Raw genomic sequence first — 22,905 nt, 5'->3', positions numbered from 1 at the left:
AACTCAACATACCATAACATTACCATTACTTTACAGTCACATTATCACAGTATCACAAATAAAATAAGTTGTGAGGAATATGGATACACAAGGTGAATAAGGTTAGCATGAATAGTGAGAGAAAAAACCTTTGTCCCTATTGAGTCCTGGGTATGTTGTAGTATTGAGTGTTGTAATATCTTGCATTTCTGCAATCTCCCTTTCTAGCCTGTTCTTGAAGTTCCTTTGCAATATAATAGCTACTTTCAGGTCCATTATTGAAAGTTCTGGAAAGTTGAAGTGCTCCCCTACAGGTTTTTCAATGTTGTGGTTTTTGATGTCAGACTTGTGTCCATTAATTCTTTGACGTAGGGTTTGACCTGTTTGCCCTATGTATAGAACAGAGGGGCATTGTTGGCACTTGATGGCATATACTAAGTTCGAAGATGAGCAGGTGTATAGGCCTTTGATGGTATAGGTGACGTTGTTAGGTCCAGTAATTGTGGCATTGAAGTGTATATGGCTGCAAAGTTGGCATCTAGGTTTGTTGCAAGCTCTAGTACCAGTGTCCATATTCACATTAGATGCTGCTTTGTTGTGGGTGAGGAGTTGTTTGAGATTGGGGGGCTGTCTGTGTGAAACAAAAGGTTTACCCCCCAGTGCTTGAGAAAGAGAACTGTCATTATGCCCTGAATAAATATTTGTTGGTCTTAAAGGTGCTACTGGACTCTGATTCTATTGTGCTACTTCAGACCAACACGGCTACCCATTTGAATCTACAGTGATCCATGCAACAGTCACATCTAGATTAGATTTCTGTCGCTCGCTGTATGTGGGCCTTCCCTGATCTCTGACCTGGAAATTGCAGCTGGTTTAAAATGCAGCTGCTAGAGTCCAGCCTGTGCTGAGGCTGGCCCTGCTCTCCAGAGGGTTGGATCAGCCTGGGAGGCATAGTGGGGGTGAGGCCAGCCCAGCGCGACACAATGCCATGTCTTGCTAGGCCGGCCCCACCCTTGCCAGTCTACCGAGGCTGCTCCCACTTTCTGGATGGTGAGAGCAGCCATGGAAGACTGGCAGCGGCAACACCAAAGCACTGAATGTGCCTCAGTGCTCTGGTGCCGCTGCCAACTTACTGGCGCGATCCCTGGGGGCGGGACTATGGACGTCATGTCCATAGACTTCCGTTGGGGGACCATGCCAGTAGATGTTCCACATCAAAAATTGATTATACCCTGTTTCCCCGAAAATAAGACATACCCATAAAATAAACTGTAGCTGGATTTCTAAGTGTTTGCACAATATACGTCCTGGAAGTAAAGCTGTGGCTGCACTGTGGGTCTCTCTCCCCTAGCACCAACCAGCAACAGTCTGTGGTAGGGATGCGGCCGCTTCGGCGTGAACTGATGTCTGAGGTGACCAGCGTTGGGGAGGGGAGGGGAGGTGCTGGCACCCGCATGCGTGTGCAGAGCACACTGCACCTGTGTGCGGGCGCTGGCTGGTGTGCTGCCAGTATCAACACCCCTCCCCTCTGCACTATGGTGCTGGCTACCCCACTCTCTCTTACCCCACACAAACACCTTTGTTGATGGCACTGACGTTTCTAAATACCAATAAGATACCCCTTGAAAATAAGCCATAGTGTGTCTTCTTGAGGAAAAAATAAATATAAGACAGTGTCTTATTTCTGGGGAAATACGGTAGGTTCCATATAGAAGTTACAGTTCAATATATAATGGGTTAGATCTTCTGTTACCCCTTTTCCACAGTTATCTAAGCTTTGCTTACATGGTTGACCATTCAGCATACCCATGTGCACAGCAGTGGACATTGTATGGAATTTCAGGGTGATGAAAGCCATCCTCAACCTCAGGTGCACCAAGCTCACTAAATATGGGGATCTGTTGTGAACATTTTTGAAATATTTAAAGGGATGGGCTACTTTGGATGATACAGTATTGCTCCTTTCTATCAGAACATCCATTTGAAATATTATTCAGTTCCTGGCCAGCTTCTTTGTAAACTGGATCATCTGGCATGATATATTGGGACTGAATGTGTCTAAGATGGTCCTCTAGAGTTGTTTCCTATCTCTGAGAAGAGACAAGTAACTCAGCTTGCCAAGGGAGTCCAAGCCACTAAAACATTTTTCAGCCAGTATTTCAAGACAGCAACGTTGGCCTGGGCTCTCAGGGAGGGGATGCCAAACTCTGCTCTCATCGGGGCTGCAGGAGGCCCCTCTGGAAAAGTCAATAGCCATCTTAGGAACAGATTCTAGATTATTTCCAGTTTGTCCAGAACCTGATCTCCACAACCCCAAATTTCAATTCTATAGAGCATGCTAGAAATCATCTTGCTGGCAAATAGCATATCTGGCAAATAGCTGCTGTCAAATAGCTGAATCAGCTATTTGAAGAAAATTTTCACTATGGCTCCCAGATTCCTCATAGCTGATACTTTAACAGCCATTAAATGGGCTCCCCAAGACAGGGTCTCTGGGAAAGTGATTCCTAGCTTATACGATTTATACCGTTGAATCTGAGCATTTTTGGATGTCTTCCAAACATATCACTTTAGATTTTGACAAGTTTATAGAAAAGACAACTCAGTTGATATAACCACGTTTTAAAAGTAGTTTTGGTTGGGGATCACAAAATAATTTCATCTGCATAAAGTAATATTGGGACCTTCACCTGATTTGAGGGGGACATAAATCCCATACCCTCCGATCTACTCACTGGATTCCAGTTTCTCTTCAGATCACACTATGTCATTAATGAAAAGCAGGGGGCCCTTTTACTTATTAACATTCACACACAGAGTTTTCCTATTATCTTATGCAAGGTAAAAGGAACTTGGAAAATCTTATCAATCTCCCCAGCAACCCAACTTTTGATGATGATGTCATCCATTCAGTCATGACTGACCCTCAGCAATTCTATAGGAATGTTTCTGCCACACATCTCTGTCAATGACTGTTTCTTTTAGTTGGTTCGTGGTCATCCCTGCATTGGCTTTGATCGTGTTGTGCCAGTGGATCCTTTGGTGGCCACATTTCCTTTTGCCACTGACCATGCCGAGCATTAATGATTTTTCTAATGAGTTTGATCGCGTGATGTGTCCAAAGTAAGTGAGCTTTAGCCATAATATCTTGCCTTCTAATGACCCAACTTTTACTCTGCTGCAAAACTCCATAGACTGACTCCTCCCCTACTGGGCTAAACCAATTAGTTCTCAGGGGTTTCCCAAGCATCAAGCACCTCTGCCAGCACTGCAAGGACCACTTAGCTTGGACCTTGTGGGTATCCCTGTCCAGATCCTGAAGTCCAGCTGTCCTTTTTGTTCATTTTAATGGTTGTTGCTGTGGCACCAGCCAAAAGTTTTTAAGAAGGTAAAGAATAAGACATCAGTTGCCTCACTGCTATCCCAATTGCCCACCTTACTATTCCTAGAGATTGCTGTGCTGGAAGGAGTAAAATGGTTGTGTGGAAGACATTGCTGTGTGAAAACCTCACAGATATTTACATTTTCTCTTATTCCTTTTACAGAAGGACAACATTTTCACAGATGGTTTACAAAACGCTGGCTTAACATCATTGTTAAATCTGTGGGTTCAGCAGAAACAGATGCAGATTTCTTCAAAAATATTCAGTTCTTTATTAACACCAACTCCAACAAGAAATACCAAACAGTAAACACACAAACTCATGGAACTTACATACATTTGAGTTGGCCAAGGTATCTGATTAGCCCTTAACGGAGCTCTCTGTCTAGTTCATAAACAGGTCCTAAGACAAGTCTCTCATTGGCTGGATTTGGATCCTTCATTTGCCTGCTGCTGTTCTGAGCAGTATGTCCACATACACAACAATCATAATTATGGTTCTGTGATCTCACTTTCCCTCTCTCCATCTTGAGTTCTAAAGCCCTGTTTGGTTAGTTCTCCTTAGTAATGTATTTGTATTCAATCTTTATGGCATCATCATCATCATCAACAACAACAACAAAAAAACACAACAATACAGAATGAAATGTAAATGTCCAAGAAGATAAAATTTGAAAAATAATATAATACAAATTGGATATTAAGATATTAGATTACAGTCATCATTAAACATATGTCTAAGAAGAAGAAAGAAGGACCCTACAGTCCAGACACAAATTACAAATAACAAGTGACCTAAGAGTGGAGCAGTCATGGGTCAGACATGCTATGGTCAGCTGGCTGAACCATCACCTTTAAATTGTTTATGATGGCAGCAGCAAATCTTGTCATTTGGAAAGTACTGGGTTTGTCTCTATTTGCCCATAATATGGCTCATTTCTTCTGATCTGACCTTACTGGGAAGCGGGAACATATGGTCCACAAAAATCTACTGCATTTAACCTCATATCTTGGACACCAGAATGTGACTTGTCCCTTAGTTATGTAGACTTTCTCCATGATGTCAGGCTATTTACTTTTTTGAATTTAGCAGGAAATAATGCTACAAGGTCAGATGTTTCATCCAACATCATTCACCGAGAAACTGGTGCATGGGAATGGAATTGAGAGGGCCATGTTTCCTCTAACAAAGTTTATTTGATACTATCAAATATATCTAGTTGTACTTTCTGACTAAAAAGACAAACTACTAACCTCATTTTTGTTTTCTCCACAGGAAAGAAGAGTGTCCCTCCCTGCTTCCCCAATATGGACTCCACAACTGGCCCGACAGCCAAGCAGTTTAGATGGTTGGGTGAGCCCAGCCCAAACACCAGAACCTGAGGAAGGGCATATGGAGGCCTTTCAAGCAGTCAACATCATGACCCCACCTCCTATGTCTCCCTCATGGAGTGAAAGGTCTCTGTCCCCATTTCGGCAGGAGACTGATCCCAGGTCCAGCCGTCAGATGCAGGTAATGCTGGCCAGAAATATCATCAATGCTGCCAGGAGGAAGAGCTCTTCCCCTAAAGCCATAGGGATAGATAGCTTCAGGCCTTTCACTCCCCCTGCCTCCTCAATAAATGTATCATACTCAGGTGGCAGTCCTAAGAACACAAATACTCATTCCTCAAGCCCAGTGCAATCTCCCAAGCCAACAAGAATGGAAGGATACAGACGTGTCTCTCTTCCAATCACGACCACTACACCACCACAAGTCGGTGCATCATCAAACAATTGCCCCAAATTAATGGGCAGCCATTCCCCAATTTATAAAAGCCCACTACAATCTCCAAAGGCAGTGCGGATGAATGGGAACAAGTACTTCACATTGCCTGCCAACAATGAGACGTCCATGTTCAGTTCAGCATCCAGTAATGGACCAAGAACAATGGGCAACAAGACTATGACCTACAGGGATCCAGCACCTGCAAAACCCTCAGTCATAGGTACTCACAGGCTTTTCACACCACCCGCAAGTGCAACTAGGAAACCATCATGTACTAGTCCTAAGAATCTGGACAACTGTTCCCCAACCATCAAAAGTCCCCTGCAGTCTCCCATGATGGGAGCACATTATCCAGTGAAGTGCTACACCTCTAGTTCACCTACCAACTCAGATGTGTCCATTGACTCTGAAGACTCTGGGATCAAGTCACCCAGTATCCGCAGCTTCAACATTTGTCCTCGAGGTTGGAATGGAAGCTTGAGGCTGAAGCGATGTAGCCTGCCTGCAGAGGCACCCTGTACCTCCTAAACTTGGAATAATAGAAATTAGCTAGGAAATAGATGTGATCTGTTATCAAATATTTCTGTAGGTCTATAGTACTACAACTACCAAATCCTGCCAACCTAGTTAAGTATCAGGAAAAAGGAGCTGGTGCTGTAAAGACAAGATGTGATTTTTCTTCTGAATTCTTCCTGGGGATTTTCAGTATGGGGTAGAACTTGTTTATTGGACTAACTAATTTAGGGCAGATGTACCCTCAGGTGAGGGAAATGTGACTTTGATTCTACCCCAAAACACCAGGAGGATCCCTTTAGTTTCCTCCCATCATACATTTATATATGTATTTGACTTCCACAACTTTTGAGTCAACTATCTCAGGAGTCATCAACATCATCTTCGTGAAAGGCTAATTTAACTTGGACTGCTTTTGTTTCCACTCTGAAATATCCATTTGGAGGATGTTAAAGATGGAGCCTGCAAATTATCCTTTCAGTGATATAATCCCCAGTAAGCTGTTAGTGAGCAAGCAGGAGAAGAAGCCTTCCATTATAATAATATTTCCTGCACTCTCAGAAGACCTTGAATCAGGCCTACCTCCAGTGCTCTGAGGGGATGAGTAGAAGGCAGGGGGAAGGAGCCAAGAGGCCCATTCAGTTGCTGATGGTATGGTATGAGCTGGCTTTACAGACATTCTAGAAAACAGTGATGGTGTCTTCCTTTCTGCACCAGAATTTGTGATAAACTAATACTGGGAATAAGAGCTGAGATGGAGAACTCAAATGAGTTACAAAATCACAAAGGGAACATCTTTTACATGAAGAATTCAAGCCAATCTTAAGAAAGTTACCAGGATCCAAGAAAATGTGGAACTCTTCTGACAAATAATTATTAGCCAAGCATGTAGGAAGAACACAGTGAACACCACATGTCTTCATAACTCCCCCAAATCAGTGTCTGGTAAATGTCCTTTTTGTTATGGGGGGGGACCCAAGTTTCCTCTCTAAAGCTAACACTAATGATTAGGTAGACACAGGATATTCTGTGTTCAGGGGTTTTATGTTAAGCATAGGCCAAAGTATGGATCTGATAAACTGAGAAAGATTTCCTGCTGAACTACAGATATTGTTAACATGTTGGGAGTTGGACAGGGTTCTTATATTAACTGAAAGATTACAAAGTAGTAAGTCTAGTCCCTCTCCCCCCCAACCCCCTCCCCCAATGATATTATTTCAAATAGCGACTGATTCTAGATGGTTTGGTGTAGTGGTTAGGAGTTAGGAGAGCCAGTTTGGTGTAGTGGTTAGGAGTGCGGACTTCTAATCTGGCATGCCAGGTTCGATTCTGCGCTCCCCCACATGCGGCCAGCTGGGTGACTTTGGGCTCGCCATGGCACTGATAAAACTGTTCTTGACTGAGCAGTGATATCAGCGCTCTCTCAGCCTCACCCACCCCACAGGGTGTCTGTTGTGGGGAGAGGAATGGGAAGGCGACTGTAAGCCGCTTTGAGCCTCCTTCGGGTAGGGAAAAGCGGCATATAAGAACCAACTCTTCTTCTTTTGCCATAGTGGTCATGATTGCTCATCTTACACATAATTATTTTTTCACTCTGGTTGGCCCTTTCACATCACATAGATTCTTTGGTATGTATTATGTGCTTGGGAAAGGTTATCACACATGAGAAACAAGGTTGTCTGGTAGCAAAATTTGCCTATTGGACTCCCTCAAATCACTCACAAGCTTCTTTGGGGGTTACTGTGACAGTCAGATCCATATTTTTTTAAAAATTAATAAACTGCCTCTCTCAGTTATACAGCCTAATGAGGCTGCCTCCTAAATCTGGCCTCTCACATTTTTTTTTCTCTTTCCTGTCTGCTGAGCAGTGCAGTTTCATACGGTCAGTATTCCACCTGGAATTGGCACAGGCAGGCCCACGTCATGGTGGGGTTTTTAGTTTTTACTCGCTAGCCTGATTCTGCAATCATCATCTATCTTTATCCTTGTAACCTTTAAAGACAAGAACATAGTCTCAGTGTTAATTCAAGGTAAGCCAGAAATGAAGTTAGACACACACATATACACCTCTTCGTTTTCTTTTGTTCATGCATAGCTCCTGTGGGAAAGCAGGCAGGGGAGGCTCTATGGTGTGGGTTCCTAGGAAACATTCCACCTAAAGCTTAGGTAAACTTATCAGGTGACACTGGTACTGCTTGTATTACATTGCTTTAGCACTGCATTGCAGTTTCACAAAAGGGACAAGTCAGAGTTTACGTAAAGAGAAAGACAGCACTGTAAACCAGGGCTGATTCTGCACTTACTTTGTTTATTCCGTTGTGGATCCTGTTGAATTCGGATTGATTTGAACTCAGGTCTTCTGCTATCCCCCCCCCCATTGAAACAGAAAAGTATTCTGCACATGGTTAGGGAAGCTCAGAAGGGGAGGAGGGAGCCAAGTGCAGCAGGAGCCTCTTTCTTTTCTTGAAGGGGGAGGGAAGAGGATCGGAGACAGCAGAGAAGGGGGAATAAATCCAAGTGGAAAATCTCTGCCAAGAGAAGTTAGAGCTTCTGGAGTTTCTGCCAAGAGACGTTAGGGCTTCCCCTTTAAGGGAAGCCTTGCAACCTGGGAACAAGGAAACTTTTGAACTGATGCCCTGGCCAATCAGGGCTTTTCTACAGTGTTAAAGGCTTGGTCGCAAATTAGTTCAGGAAAAGCAGACAGCTGCACACATACTCAAGCCGGTTTTTCAAATATCGAGAGTTATATCCACTTCAGGATATCGTGGGGGAAAGGTAGGGTCACTCTGGATCAATCATGCTTGTTGCAGAGGGAAAATTTAAATTGCCCAGAATCAAAATGGAAATCGCATTCAATGTAGATGGCAGGAATTGACTCGACTTGAAATTGAAATAAAAGCTCTATGCAGATTCAGCCCGGGTGTTTCATCAAGCAAACATCTCATAATCTTATGATCATAATCAGTCATATATGATATTACAGAGAAAAGAACACATTCAAGAACTGAGTTGCTATATCCATAAACTTGCTAAAATATGGTACACTATTCTGTATGTAACCCTTTTCCACTGCTCATTATTGTATAACTGTGCAGGTCAATGTTGTCATTTGCAAGGAAGGAATTTCTGTGGACTCCAGCCTTAGACTGTATCATCTTGTCCAATATTGCCACCCAGTAAGCTGCCTTGTGTAGCTTGCCAACCCATATGTAGACCACAACACATCATTTCAGTTAGGACTAGCTGTAGGCAACAGTGGGGATTCACAGTTCAGACTCAGAATACCTTTATTGGCATTCATGGGACTCACAGTTTGTGTAGACCAAAATAAAGATTTTGCTGCCTTGACTTCGCAGACTCCAGGAGCTAGTAGAACAGTGTAAGAACATCCAGTGCTATGGAAGATTTGTTTCCCCTGCAGCTGCTTGACCTCTGGGGCTTGGAGGTTAAATGGATACTTTGGCTGTGCTCTGGTTTCACCGAAGGAATGGCAAGGGAGAGAAGAATATCATGCATTAGGTCCCACACTGAGGCCTCTGTTATGACTGACCAGTCTGTGATAACATTCAGGGAGCATAAGGTATACTGAGTGGCATTTTCAGATAGCTCTCTGGCCAGTCAACCTATCCTTTGGAGGAGAAATTACACCTTGGGGAAGGGAAGGCATGAAGGAAAGGTCAAGTGAGCCCTCTAGAGGTTCCAGATGCCAACTGCATGATCTTTGTTGTAACAAGATGGGCATTTATGTGAGATGAAAATAAAGGCAGCACTTGTTAAAGGCAGAACTTGTGCTTCTCAGAAAAATAATACTGTGGTTCTGAGCCTGGTGCCCCAGGAAGACCTTGTTTAGTGATTGGAAGGGAATTCTGCATGTTGTTGAGTGAATGAGAAAGAGTCATTGATCCAAAAGAAAGTGTTAGACACTTTGAGAATCTCTAGAGGCCTTTCCCCCTTCTTAAACTGTACAGGGCAGCCTTTAATATACTGCTATTTATAGCTTAAAGGAGAAAATAGGATGTGAGTAAAGGAATAGGAGTGTGTAGAATGAAAGCATTATCATAATAGCATAATTCTATTCTTCAAGTGCAAAAAACTCTTGCTTACCAGTGAAAATAGAATTTTTAAGAGACTGCAAAATATATATTGAAGCAATGAATGTTGAGGTGTGGTGTTTAAATATACCTTGCTTATCCATGACCAAGCCCTCTGAAGCTGAGCTCTGAACCTAGAACCAATTCAAAGAGTGTTTCATAATACTGAAAGGCAACTAAGAAAGACGTGGGCCCATTATGCATGGGCCAGAATGCCCGCCCTGGCGGCGGCAGGGCATCAAGGAAAATCCCCAATTATGCAAGCCCCCACTGCCAGCGCAGGCATGGCCCGGCGCAGGGCCACGGAAGGCCCGCATTATAGAAATGCGGGAACTTCCACAGCTTCCTGGATGCTGCGGGAGCTTGCAGGGGCTGGGGTGGGCCGACGCTGTGCGTAATTGCCAGTGCTGGGCCTTTCGGCCCACCCGGCCCCGACCTATGGTGTCTCTGTAGGGACACTGCACACCCCTGCGGGCTCTGCGGAACCGGCAGGGGCATCCCCCTGCCCCCGCCAAAGCATGTGGAGGGTCCCCTCCCCACCTCCCCCCGGCACACTTTTATACAGGGAAGGAGGAAGAAAACTAGTATCTCAACTGGCTATTACTCAGCAAAGTGAGAACCTATGAACATCAGCCAGGTGGGTTATTCAATCACATAGTAGAATCATCTAAGGTAAATCTAACTCTGCTTGAAACAACTTGCACATATGAACACATGAAGCTTCCTTATGTTGAATCAGATCTTTGGTTCATCAACAGTATGAGATGGATAGAACAAGAGCAGTATCTGGTGCATAGCAATAGTGGCTATTTTGTTTCTTAAATGAAGATGGCCAGTGGTTGTGGAGGTGCTATTGTTCATTTGAATCATTTAAAAAATGGTTTTTGTACAAAGTTTGTTATAATTCAAAATACTGATAATGTCAAACTTCTCAGTTTATTCAGATACTATCTGTAAATAGCAATGCATAAGTTCAGAGGCAACATGTAACCTGCAATATCTCTGTGGCAACAAAATGTACACATTTTCACGTTTTTTGGTCATTTACTCAATCCAAGCAAAGAGTTTAGTCATCTGTGATTAAAAGTGCAATCTTAAAGAGAGAGAATCCTAACTCTCTTTAAGATTAAACTGTAGATCTTTTTGCTCTGTGGTTATTTTCCATTATAGACTTAGCTGACCCATTTCACAGGAAGGTAAATTACAAAGCAAACTGGGACATGTTGAACGTTTGTGAGGGTCCTATTTGTATAAATCATTAATCCCTTACTCCCTGGCTTCTAAATGAGACAGTCCTGTCAGATCTCCTTGCATGCGTCTGGATTCATTTTCATAGTAGAGAACAGCAGAAGCCTTGACCCTTCTTTATTGAGGGGAATCCATGAAATTTATTCCAAATTCAAATCAGTTAAAATGCTTCATGGTTTATAAAATCCCCGCCACCCCCATACAAAGGAGATGCATAATTTCTGCTTCCTGGGAATGACTCCCAAGAAACAATAAACAAGAAAAGTGAATTATTTCAAATGGACCTTTCACTGCCATCATTTAGTTAGCAGCATTTAGATGAGACATAAGATTGCACAGTAGAAAAGCTGAAGTAGGAAGTTAATTAAATATTACAAATGTGTCTCTTAAAATGTCTCTCTTAAGAGCTTGTATGATCACTGGTGATTTCTTTGGCTTCTGGGATGCCTCCATCCTACAGTTCTGTAACTAAGAACATAAGAGCTTCACCAAATGCTCTGTATACCAAACTCAGAAATAAATCAGAAATTAACCAATACTGTCTGGCCATCTGTTATCATTTTGGAGTTATCTATCAGTCACAAGGAGAGGCTCTCGCCTTAAAAATGTTTACATATTGGCTTCATGATCTCGCTCACATATATAAGCACCTGTACAGCTAGGGAGGCGAATAGTCTTCTGGGAGACAGAACCTCAAAACCCATCTGCTGGTAGTCATCCAATAAAAACAATGGCAATATCTAAATTGAAAGAAATGTCAAAAATAGTGGAAGTGAAATCTTTTGTGGTAGGGCATTAAAAATACAAGATTCCAGTAAACTGAGCTTACTGTTGTCTATTCTTAATCCATAGTACATACAGAAATGCTGATTCTGTGAACTCAGGCAGATTGCAAGTGGGTGAGCAGAAGACATTATGTTGGTGTTTGATTCTTGTGGCCCTTTCTTGCATGCCCAGGAAAATGCCAATCACCATTTTGGGATCAGGAGGCGAATTTCTTCCAGGCCCGACTGGCCAGGTTTCAGAAGGCAGGGACACACTATCAAGCACCCAGATACTGTCTCTGAAGCTCCAGGGCTCACTCCACGTCATCAGGGGGTGGGGGTGGCATCATCTAAGCGTGGAATTGGGTCGCTGTGCTGGGCAGATAGTGGAAAATGTCCTGCATTCTGCAGGGGGTTGGACTAGATGTCATTGGAGGTCCTTCTAAGTCTATAATTCTATACTCCCACATTGTGGTTTTTCTTCACCTTTGCTTCCAGACTGGAACATTTCTTTTGGAGCATACAGACAATATCAAATTCTAATTGTCCTCTTTCTAAGTTTACCTTCTCCTCAATATACCCCTTTCCAAACCTGCTTTAGTCTAATCTTTTAGATTAGCACATTATCATGCCATTGGTGAGAAGGTGTACGTTTTCCATGGTCCTGACCTGGGTGCAATTTTCCTGCTGTCACCCCCTGATGTCAGCCATTTTCTACACCATGATACTTGGTATTTTTTTACGACTTATTGAGGGGGCATGACAATTGCTATAGCATTAAAGTGCTATAACAGTTCCTTTTTATTTGTTGTTGAAGTCTCAAGATGCCTTTCAGAGAAAACAACAATGGACCAGGAGAGTGGGCAGAAACTCCCATGTGGGAACCTTGCTGCCATTGCCTTCATATTGTAGAATCGGCCTGACTGAGGACTGGGAAAGTCGGCAAGGAGGGGTGAGTGGATCAGTGAAGGCACCCATTCATAAAAGAGATAGATATTCAGTTGAAAGGGAGATACAGTATTTGCTGGCGTATAAGACTACTTTCCCATCCTAAAAAACATGCCTCCAAGTGGGGGGTCGTCCTATAAGCCGGATGCACTTCAGTTGGGATAGACATAGCTGCCCATAGTGGCCCATAATACCGTAATGTAATGTAATAAACTCTATATTTTGAGTGGAAATGTTGGGGGGTCGTCTTATACACCCAGTCGTCTTATACGCCGGCAAATACGGTAGTTCTTTAGTGTGGAGTGATCCCTGAAGAGAAGGTATCTGGGTGCTTGATAGTGTGTCCCTGCCTTCTGAAACCTGAATTGAACTCAAGGAAGAGAACTGGAATGTTTTGGAAATAAAAGCCCCTCTTCTCAAAGATTCTAAGACTGTGAGAAAAGCTTAAGGAGGGACTCTCACATGTTGGAACTATATGAATAGGAGTTTGTCGTGATAATAAATCACCTCAGAGATATTTGATTCACCTCAGACCTTTTCCCCTCTACACTGAATAAAATATTTTATTTTTAAACTTTTGAAAACCTCTGGTGTCCAACACCCTACAAAATGCAGAGAATATTTTATAATTTTATTTGTTTTATTTATTATTATTATTGTTGTTGTTATTATTATTATCATTCGATTTATTCCCCGCCACTCCCTTGCGGCTCGTGGCGGGTTACAACATCTTAAAACCCCATTAAAATCCATTAAAACAACAACTACAATTCGACATTATTAGTTATCTAACTAGCATAGCAAGATCAGCTAATCAACTTCCCCTCCCACTACTGGCAGGTGGAGAGGGGATAGCAGTCCCAATCCCAGATCCCAGGGGGGCATAGGTGTTAGCCTTGGCCTCAACCGTAGACCTGGCGGAAGAGCTCCGTCTTGCAGGCCCTGCGGAACGATGGAAGATCCCGCAGGGCCTGCAGCTCTCCCGGGAGCTCATTCCATCAGGCAGGGGCCAGGACCGAAAAAGTCCTGGCCCTGGTCGAGGCCAGGCGTGCTTCCCTAGGGCCGGGAACGACCAACAGATTTTCACCCGCAGAACGTAAGGCTCTGCAGGGGGCATAGCGCGATAGGCGGTCCCTTAGGTATGTGGGTCCCAACTCGCGTAAAGCCTTGAAGGTTAGAACCAGAACCTTGAACCGGATCCGGGCAGCAATTGGCAACCAGTGCAGCTGCCTCAGCACTGGCTGAATGTGGGCCCTCCAAGGTGTACCAGTGAGGACCCTAGCAGCTGCATTTTGCACTAGCTGAAGTTTCCGGATCAAGGACAAGGGAAGGCCCGTGTAGAGCGAGTTACAGAAATCTATTCTGGAGGTGACCGTTGCATGGATCACTGTGGCTAAGTGTTCGGGGGACAGGTAGGGGGGAAGTAGTTGGGCCTGGCGGAGGTGGAAATATGCCTGGCCCGCTACTTTTTTGACCTGCGCCTCCAAAGTCAGGGAGGCGTCAATGATCACACCCAGATTCCTGGCCTGGGACGCGATGGTAAGGTGCATCCCTCCCAGGGTGGGTAAACGCGCTTCCTGATCCCGCCCCCTACGTCCCAGCCACAGGACCTCTGTCTTGGAGGGGTTGAGTTTCAGGCGACTCTGCTCGAACCATTCTGTCACCGCTTCCAAACATCTGGCAAATGGTTCCGGGGGAGAGTCCGGGCGGCCGTCCATGAGGAGATAGAGCTGGGTGTCATCAGCGAACTGGTGGCAACCCAGCCCAAAACTCCGCACCAACTGGGCCAGGGGGCGCATGAAGACGTTAAATAATGTGGGGGAGAGGACCGCGCCCTGTGGGACTCCACAAGGAAGTCCGTAGGAGCGCGAGAGCTCATCCCCCACTGCTACCCTCTGGGTCCGGTCCTGGAGAAAGGAGCGTATCCAGCGTAAAGCTGTGCATCGTATCCCCGTGCCGGCGAGGCAGTGGACCAACAGCTCATGGTCCACTGTGTCAAAAGCGGCCAACAGGTCCAGAAGAACCAGCACTGCCGACCCGCCCCTATCCAGCTGGCGCTGGAGGTCATCCAACAGGGTGACCAACACCGTCTCCATCCCGTGGCCAGGTCGGAAGCCAGACTGATATGGATCGAGAGCCGAAGTTTCTTCCAAGAATGCCAGGAGCTGGTCTGCCGCGGCCCTTTCAACCACCTTGCCCAGGAACGCTAAATGTGACACCGGGCAGTAGTTGTCTGGGTCCCGCGGGTCCAGCATGGATCTTTTCAGGAGAGGGTGAACCACTGCCCCCTTCAGCTGGTCAAGGAACTCCCCGGAATCCAGGGAGAGGTTGATGATATCCCTGAGCTGGCCTCCTATCCTCTGGCCACCTCCCTTGAGGAGCCATGACAGACCAAATTTGGTCCCAAGGCAGTGTGCAATAGTAAAATACAAAGTAAAAATACAACAAATAAAAAACTAAAATTTGATTAAAGCCAGCTTCTTAAATTCTACGAAACAGTTTGCACTAGACGAAATTTCAACAAGCCATTGAAGTCTATTTCATAAGAGCCTAGCTCAAAAAAAGGCCTCGAAACAAGGTGATTCTTTCAAGGTGATTTTGTCTCTTCCCTCAAGTTCCTGCACTGAGCCACCAGCAAAATACAATTAACTGACAGGGTGGGGCAACCATAGCTATCCAAGAAATAAGAAAATAGATAAAAAGAAATGAAAGTAGAAAATCAGAGGGGCCTAAGTCATCATAGGGGCTTACATATAAATGTATATAAGACTGCTCCTTCGACTGTATAAAGGTAAAGGTATCCCCTATGCAAGCACCAGGTCATGTCTGACCCGTGGGGTGACGCCCTCTAGCGTTTTCATGGCAGACTCAATATGGGGTGGTTTGCCAGTACCTTCCCCAGTCATTACCGTTTACCCCCCAGCAAGCTGGGTACTCATTTTACCGACCTCAGAAGGATGGAAGGCTGAGTCAACCTTGAGCCGGCTGCTGGGATTGAACTCCCAGCCTCATGGGCAGAGCTTTCAGACTGTATGTCTGCTGCCTTACCACTCTGCGCCACAAGAGGCCCTTATTTCGACTGTATAAACCTGCCATAAACTGTACTCAAACCAGAAACTCGGAGGGACGGACCAGAACCAATGAGATGAAATTAATTCAAAAGAAATTCTGTCTCAACATCTGGAAGAAGTTCCTGACAGAGTAGTTTCTCAGTGGAACAGGCTTCCTTGGGAGGTGGTGGGTTCTCCATCTCTGCAAATTTTTAAACGGAGGCTGGATAACCATCTGACGGAGAGGCTGATTCTGTGAAGGCTTAAGGGGGTGGCAGGTTACAGTGGATGAGCGATAGGGTTGTGAGTGTCCTGCATAGTGCAGGGGTTGGACTAGATGACCCACGAGGTGCCTTCCAACTCTATGATTCTATGATTTTAACAGGAGCACACCATAATAATATAAGCAAACAAAAGCAGGTTGATGTGGGCAATCAACAATATACATTCAATGTTAATAGACAGTTTAATGCTATCTATATTAAAGACTCTTATTTATTTTTCATCCAAATCTCAGCAACCCAAGAAAAAACCAATTCAAAGGAAAAAAATCAATTTAGCAATGATGTAAGGCTGGCAGTTTACTTTAAAAAATGAAAGCAAATGCAAGATGGGAATATGGAGTACCTGATTCACAATGTTCTAATAATGTTGGGATGCCTAAGCAATATGTCTTTTTTTACATCCTCTCATGGCACAGAGGTTGAACAGCTGCCTCATCAAAATAAGGCCTGCATATGAAACGTTCCTCTGGCTAACATATTGATTTTAGTGAGTATTGTTACCAATAACCCAAGTCTGTGAACTCCATCATGCATGCCAACACATACAAATCTCTTGCTTAAAAGGGAGTGCCTTAGCCTGTATTAATAATATTGTTATAGATACTGTGTGAGGTATTAAAAATGTAACCACAACAAACTTCTTAACCTCCAGGGGGGTTTTGTTTCTTGCAATTTAATCTGGAATACATCAAGGAAGGGAACTTTAAGCCTTGCTGTATAGCTTGCCCATCCCACACACTGTGTAACTGGGAATAGTGCTCAGGGCAGACGGCACCTCTATCTCTCAATGACAGAGTTATTATTTGCCATTTAATCGTCATGATGGAATGTTTTGCCAAAGAAAGGCAGGACTTTCCTTATCGACAGTGTCCCAGACAGTACTAGATGTGCTGCAAAAGGGTAACCGCATAGATGAGTTTAAAGTTACATAAACCAAGCAATGTGGAAAAATGCCAACTGAAGTACACTTCATTTCAGCCTCTGAAAACACAGTAAGACAGCATGACCACAAGATGGCAATACCGTAAACAAATCTGTCCCTCTTAATAGAACAGTAAGGGGTGTTGGGGTGGGTTGAGTCCAGGATCAAAACTCCCAGATTGGCCCCTTGGCCCCGGACTGACAAGCGGAGGGGCGAATCGGAAGGCGCAAGGCGCAAGGCGCCTGGGCCCTCACCAGGACATACCAGAGTTCCATCCAGTACAGCACAGCCCAGCCCAGCCAGGGGCAATCTGGAGACATGGCTGCCAGTCTGCTCCTGACCACCACAGGGAAAGGAGGTCAGTAAGGCTGCCAAGGGGGATGAGAACAGAGGCTTGGACAGGCTGCACCAGCCCTTTTCGCCCCAAGGCTGTCCTAACTGTCAAGTCCAACTGTAAATTGCCTCAGAACCCTGACAGAGCTGGCAGGAGGCTGCAGAGTGCGTTCCCTCCCCCCTCCCTTCAGGCCTGCTGCGAAGGAGCCTCTGACAGGCCCTGACTGAGGGGAGGGAGGAGTTTCCAAGAGCAACGCAGGGGAGCCTGAGGGCCTTCCTTCTGAGGGTGGGGAACTTTCCCCTTCTGCCAAACAGTTGGCTGACAGGGAGGCCACAGAAAAGCCCCTTCTCACTTAAAATACCCACCTTGAGTTGAAGAAGAAGAAGAAGAAGAGTTGGTTCTTATATGCTGCTTTTCTCTACCCGAAGGAGGCTCAAAGCGGCTTACAGTCGCCTTCCCATTCCTCTCCCCACAACAGACATCCTGTGGGATGGGTGAGATTGAGAGAGCGCTGATATCAGTGCCCGGTCAGAACAGTTTTATCAGTGCCATGGCGAGCCCAAGGTCACCCAGCTGGTTGCATGTGGGGGAGCGCAGAATCGAACCTGGCATGCCAGATTAGAAGTCCGCACTCCTAACCACTACACCAAACTGACTCTCAAATCTGTTGGAGGTTGAAGAGAACGAGAACTTAAAATACTGCTCTGGCTGGGGGTTAGACACAGCCAAGCCATGTGTCTTTCTTCTTTGCAACTCTCTGCAGATTTGAGGTCACTGCACAGCATTATTCTGCAGACGAAACTGGTTCTTTTGTCTCCTGTTTCATCTGCACAACAACCCTGTGCAGTAGGCCTCAAGTCTTTCAATTCAACAACAACCTGTGTGGTAGGCTTTAAATGTTTCTTCTCTACCACAACCCTGTCCAAAGTAGCCTTTTCCACCTGGGGAGCTGATCTTTATACTCTGCAGGTGAGCTGTAATTCCAGGAGCTCTCCAGGCCTCACCTGGAGGTTGGCTACCCTTGGGTTGGCTACCCTTGGCCAGCCCTTACCAGCAACTGTTTGTATTCTGGGGTGCAGACAGGCAGACCAGCACCAGTCCTGTAAGTCTGGAAAGTGCAGGGAGATCTAAATAAATATTTACAGCCTGAAACTGTAAATGGTGAACAAGTAAATGGCTGGAGAGCATGGGCACTAAAATGACTTTTTTCAACCTTGGCCTGGCAAATAAAACACCATTATAAAAAACCTTACTAAGGTCAAGACTGCTGTGCACAGAGAGTCTTCTTCTTACGGTTACCAGCTTCCATTTGAGGCACTCTACCCCACCTCCCTTATGGGGAGTCTGCTATGGAGAGAGGAAGGGAAGACGATTGGAAAATTCTTTGAGTCACCTGAGGCCCGCTGGGTTACTGAGGCCCATTCCCAGTTCTCTCTGAGGCCCATTCCCAGTTCTCTCAGACCTCTCACAGCCCCACATACCTCACAGGTTGACTATTGTGGGAAGACTAATGGAAAAGGTGTTTGTAAACCGCTTTGAGACTCCTTTGAGTAGTAAACAATAGGGTACAAAAATCCTTTCTTCTTCTAAGGAGCAACCGTGAAAGAAGCATGTGGGCACATAACATTTTATCAACAGTGAAAAAATGGAGAAGAAGGAACAGGGTGGACACCTGTGTACTGTGACTACCCTATGTGTATTAGGGCAGAGGGGCATTTCGGTCTCTGGCCTAATTCACACAAGAAAGGAAATGACACAGAACTGGGAGGAATTGGTTGCCATGTAATCTTCCCCTAAGAAGAGTCTCCAGTCTGATTTTCCCTTCACATATCTGAAGACATGGCTCTGGAAAGCTCATCTGTAACCACTATTTTAAATGGCGATTTTTCGTTCAGCAAACAATTTGCTACAAGGATCCCGGTGCGGAAAGCCCCTTGGCTTTCCACTAGCGTAGTTCATAGAATCATAGAATCATAGAGTTGGAAGGGGCCATACAGGCCATCTAGTCCAACCCCCTGCTCAACACAGGATCAGCCCTAAGCATCCTAAAGCATCCAAGAAAAGTGTGTATCCAACCTTTGCTTGAAGACTGCCAGTAAGGGGGAGCTCACCACCTCCTTAGGCAGCCTATTCCACTGCTGAACTACTCTGACTGTGAAAAACTTTTTCCTGATATCTAGCCTATATCGTTGTACTTGTAGTTTAAACCCATTACTGCGTGTCCTTTCCTCTGCAGCCAACGGAAACAGCATTCTGCCCTCCTCCAAGTGACAACCTTTCAAATACTTAAAGAGGGCTATCATGTCCCCTCTCGACCTCCTTTTCTCCAGGCTGAACATTCCCAAGTCCCTCAACCTATCTTCATAGGGCTTGGTCTATGAAGATCATCTTCGTCGCTCTCCTCTGTACCCTTTCAATTTTATTATTATTATTATTATTATTATTATTATTATTATTATTATTATTATTATTATTATTATTATTATTATCTTCTTTCGATTTATTGCCCGCCACTCCCTTACGGCTCGTGGCGGGTTACAGCATTTTAAAACCCCCAATAAAATCCATTAAAAACCCTCAGCAACAATTATCTACGTCCTTCTTGAAGTGAGGCCTCCAGAACTGCACACAGTACTCCAGGTGTGGTCTGGCCAGTGCCGTATACAATGGGACTATGACATCTTGTGATTTTGATGTGATGCTCCTGTTGATACAGCCCAAAATGGCATTTGCTTTTTTTACCGCTGCATCACACTGCCTGCTCATGTTTAGTTTACAATCCACAAGTACCCCAAGGTCTCATTCACACACAGTGTTACCTAGAAGCGTATCCCCCATCCAGTAGGCATGCTTTTCATTTTTCTGACCCAGATGCAGAACTTTACACTTATCTTTATTAAATTGCATCTTGTTCTCATTTGCCCATTTTTCCATTGTGTTCAAATCTCTGTCTCTATCTTCCGGAGTATTTGCCAGTCCTCCCAATTTGGTGTCATCTGCAAACTCATCTAGATCCCCCTCATCTAGATCATTAATAAATATATTAAAAAGTATCGGACCGAACACCGAGCCCTGAGGTACCCCACTACTCCCTCCAGACTGATGAAAGGTTCTTCCACTCACATTTAAGCTTGCCAATCTCGTTTTAGCTGGGCTCTGAGAATTTGATTATTTCAAAGAAATTGACTTGCTATGCATTTACTTATTAAATAAGATTTATTGTACAGCCATTTCGTGGTTTCTTTTCTTCAGTCTGTTGACTTCATGGGATCGACTAGTCTTCATTTGGTTCAACCTCCAGGTAGGGCCTGGAGATCTCCTGGGATTTCCAGTGAGCTCCAGACTGCAGACAAGTTTACCAGGAGAAAATGGCTGCTTGGAAATGGACTGTATGGCATTATTCTTGAGGCCTCACCTTTCCCCAAACTCCTCCCTCCACAAGTTCCACCCCCAGAATCTCAAGGAGTTTCCCAGCTGTTTTTTTACATATTTGCAGGCATCCTGGAAAATACGTATGGGATTCTTCTTGAATCACAAAATTCTGCCTTACAGCTTTCATTCTGATACATGGTGACACTAGGGTTCTTGCAATTTGTTGTTGACCCTACCCAGCAGGTAGGTCACACCCTGGATCTTATTTTTGGCATGGGGCTGGATGTGGAACTGGTTACGGCAAATGTCATGTCATTGTAAGACCTCTACACTCTGAAGACTCAGCTGTGATTGCTGCCTCCTCCTCAGTTAGGCATCAAGCAGATTTTAGCTCACCTGCAGAGATTTACAGACACAAATGGATTTCTGAATGCTCTGCGGGACCTGATGCCTCCCAGCACTTCTCTGAATGGACTGGTCAGCGACTGGCATGACAGAATGCTGGCTGCCATTGACGAAAACTCCCAGACATCCTTTCTTCCTTCATCCAAGGCGGGCTTCCTGGTATTCAGAGGAGCTCCATGGGAAGAAACGGGAGCTGAGTCAACTAGAGAGAGTCTGGAAGAAGACTCATGATGAAGTATCGAGAACTTCTTATAGAATGCAGATGAAAGCCTATGAGATGGCAGTGAAGTCAGTAAAGCGTATCTTTTACTCAGCTTCCTAGCAGGATTTAGAAGAGGCCATTCTACTATTGACCACTGTCAAACCCTCCATTACTTAGCTTATTCCAGTATAGAAGGCCCTATGAGAGCCCTATACGCAGCTTTCATTGATTTAGCCACAGCTTTTGACTCCATTGATAGAGACAGACTCTGGTCAAAGCTGAGGAAAAGTAATATCAATAAACGCCTACACCTTATGATGCATGAACTGCATTCAGGCACCCACACAAAAATTAGGGTAGGTGCTTCAGGCTCTCTAACTAATGAAATTCCAGTAAAGAAAGGGGTAAAGCAGGGGTGTGTATTAGCCCCATTGCTTTTCAATATTTATATCAATGCTATAGTTCAAAGAGCCTCTTGTGGCGCAGAGTGGTAAGGCAGCAGACATGTAGTCTGAAAGCTCTGCCCATGAGTCGGGGAGTTCAATCCCAGCAGCCGGCTCAAGGTTCACTCAGCCTTCCATCCTTCCGAGGTCGGTAAAATGAGTACCCAGTTTGCTGCTGGGGGGTAAACGGTATGCCATGAAAACGCTAGAGGGTGTCACCCCAAGGGTCAGACATGACCTGGTGCTTGCACAGGGGATACCTTTACCTTTACCTATAGTTCGAAGACTATTGGGCCCAGAATTCATGCCTCCTTCTGTTGATCAGCAAAAAGTTTCTATTCTGCTTTATGCAGATGACATGGTCCTGGTTTCCCTTACAAGACTTGGTCTGAAAAAGCTACTTAACAACTTGGGTACTTATTGTAAGGAAGAGTCCCTCTCCATCAACTACACATAAACAAAAGTTATGGTTTTGGGGGAAAGACCTAAAAAATGTATTTGGAGTATACACAATACTCCTATAGAACAGTGTAGTACATTTAAATATCTTGGAATCACTTACAGGGAGACCCTAAACTGGAATGCCCACCTTGCAACTATAAAGGCCTCTGGTCTAAAAATCATTGGAGCCATTCTGAGATTTTATTACACCAGGGGAGGGTTTCTAGTGGATCCAGCTCTAAAGCTCTTTGCAGCCAAGGTCATTCCTCACCTACTATATGGCATCGACATCTGGTGCTAGAAAGAACAAATAATCAATAGCTTGGAGCCCATTCAGAACTTTTTCTTCAGACGTATCCTGGCTCTTCCAAAAGTGTCTCCTGCAGCCCTGATGAGGGCAGAGCTTGGTTTTCCCTCACTCAAAGCCTGTGCCCACTTAGCTATTCTGAAATCTTGGAACAAAGACATCACAACCAAATTAGATTCTTTAAGCCATCAAAGTTTTAAGTTCCTATTGAGAAAAGAAAGGACTCGGTCTGATTTTTTTAGCTCCATTCTTTCGTGCTGTACCATACCAGATGACTTACTGCATACATCAGCCAATATTTCTGATGTACATGATTGGGTGCTCAAAGCTGACTCACTGATTGATCACTCTTTAATTCAGCTATCACAATCAGCCCCATGGTATAAAACAATTTAAAAAGACCATTCTAGAGCATCATATTTAGTAAATATAACAACATGTGATTTTAGAAT

The 22,905-nt window shown here is 44.6% G+C and overlaps 1 protein-coding gene across 7 annotated transcripts in view; it reads left to right on the top strand.

The window, feature by feature from the left end:
* The window catches only part of SYNPO (synaptopodin), a 151,554-nt gene extending 138,228 nt beyond the window's left edge, over positions 1-13,326 (top strand). For all 7 annotated transcript variants that reach the window (XM_077326564.1, XM_077326565.1, XM_077326567.1 and 4 more), the window contains one exon: positions 4,638-13,326. In XM_077326564.1, coding sequence (XP_077182679.1) covers positions 4,638-5,657 — 1,020 coding nt within the window. In that variant the 3' untranslated portion in view covers positions 5,658-13,326. The remainder of the gene's footprint in view (positions 1-4,637) is intronic.
* Positions 13,327-22,905: the final 9,579 nt, after the last annotated feature.

The sequence above is a fragment of the Paroedura picta genome, chromosome 3 (genome assembly GCF_049243985.1).
Source record: "Paroedura picta isolate Pp20150507F chromosome 3, Ppicta_v3.0, whole genome shotgun sequence".
NCBI lineage: Eukaryota > Metazoa > Chordata > Lepidosauria > Squamata > Gekkonidae > Paroedura > Paroedura picta.
Note: the sequence above shows the minus strand (reverse complement) of the source record. Positions and strands in the feature narration are given on the sequence as shown.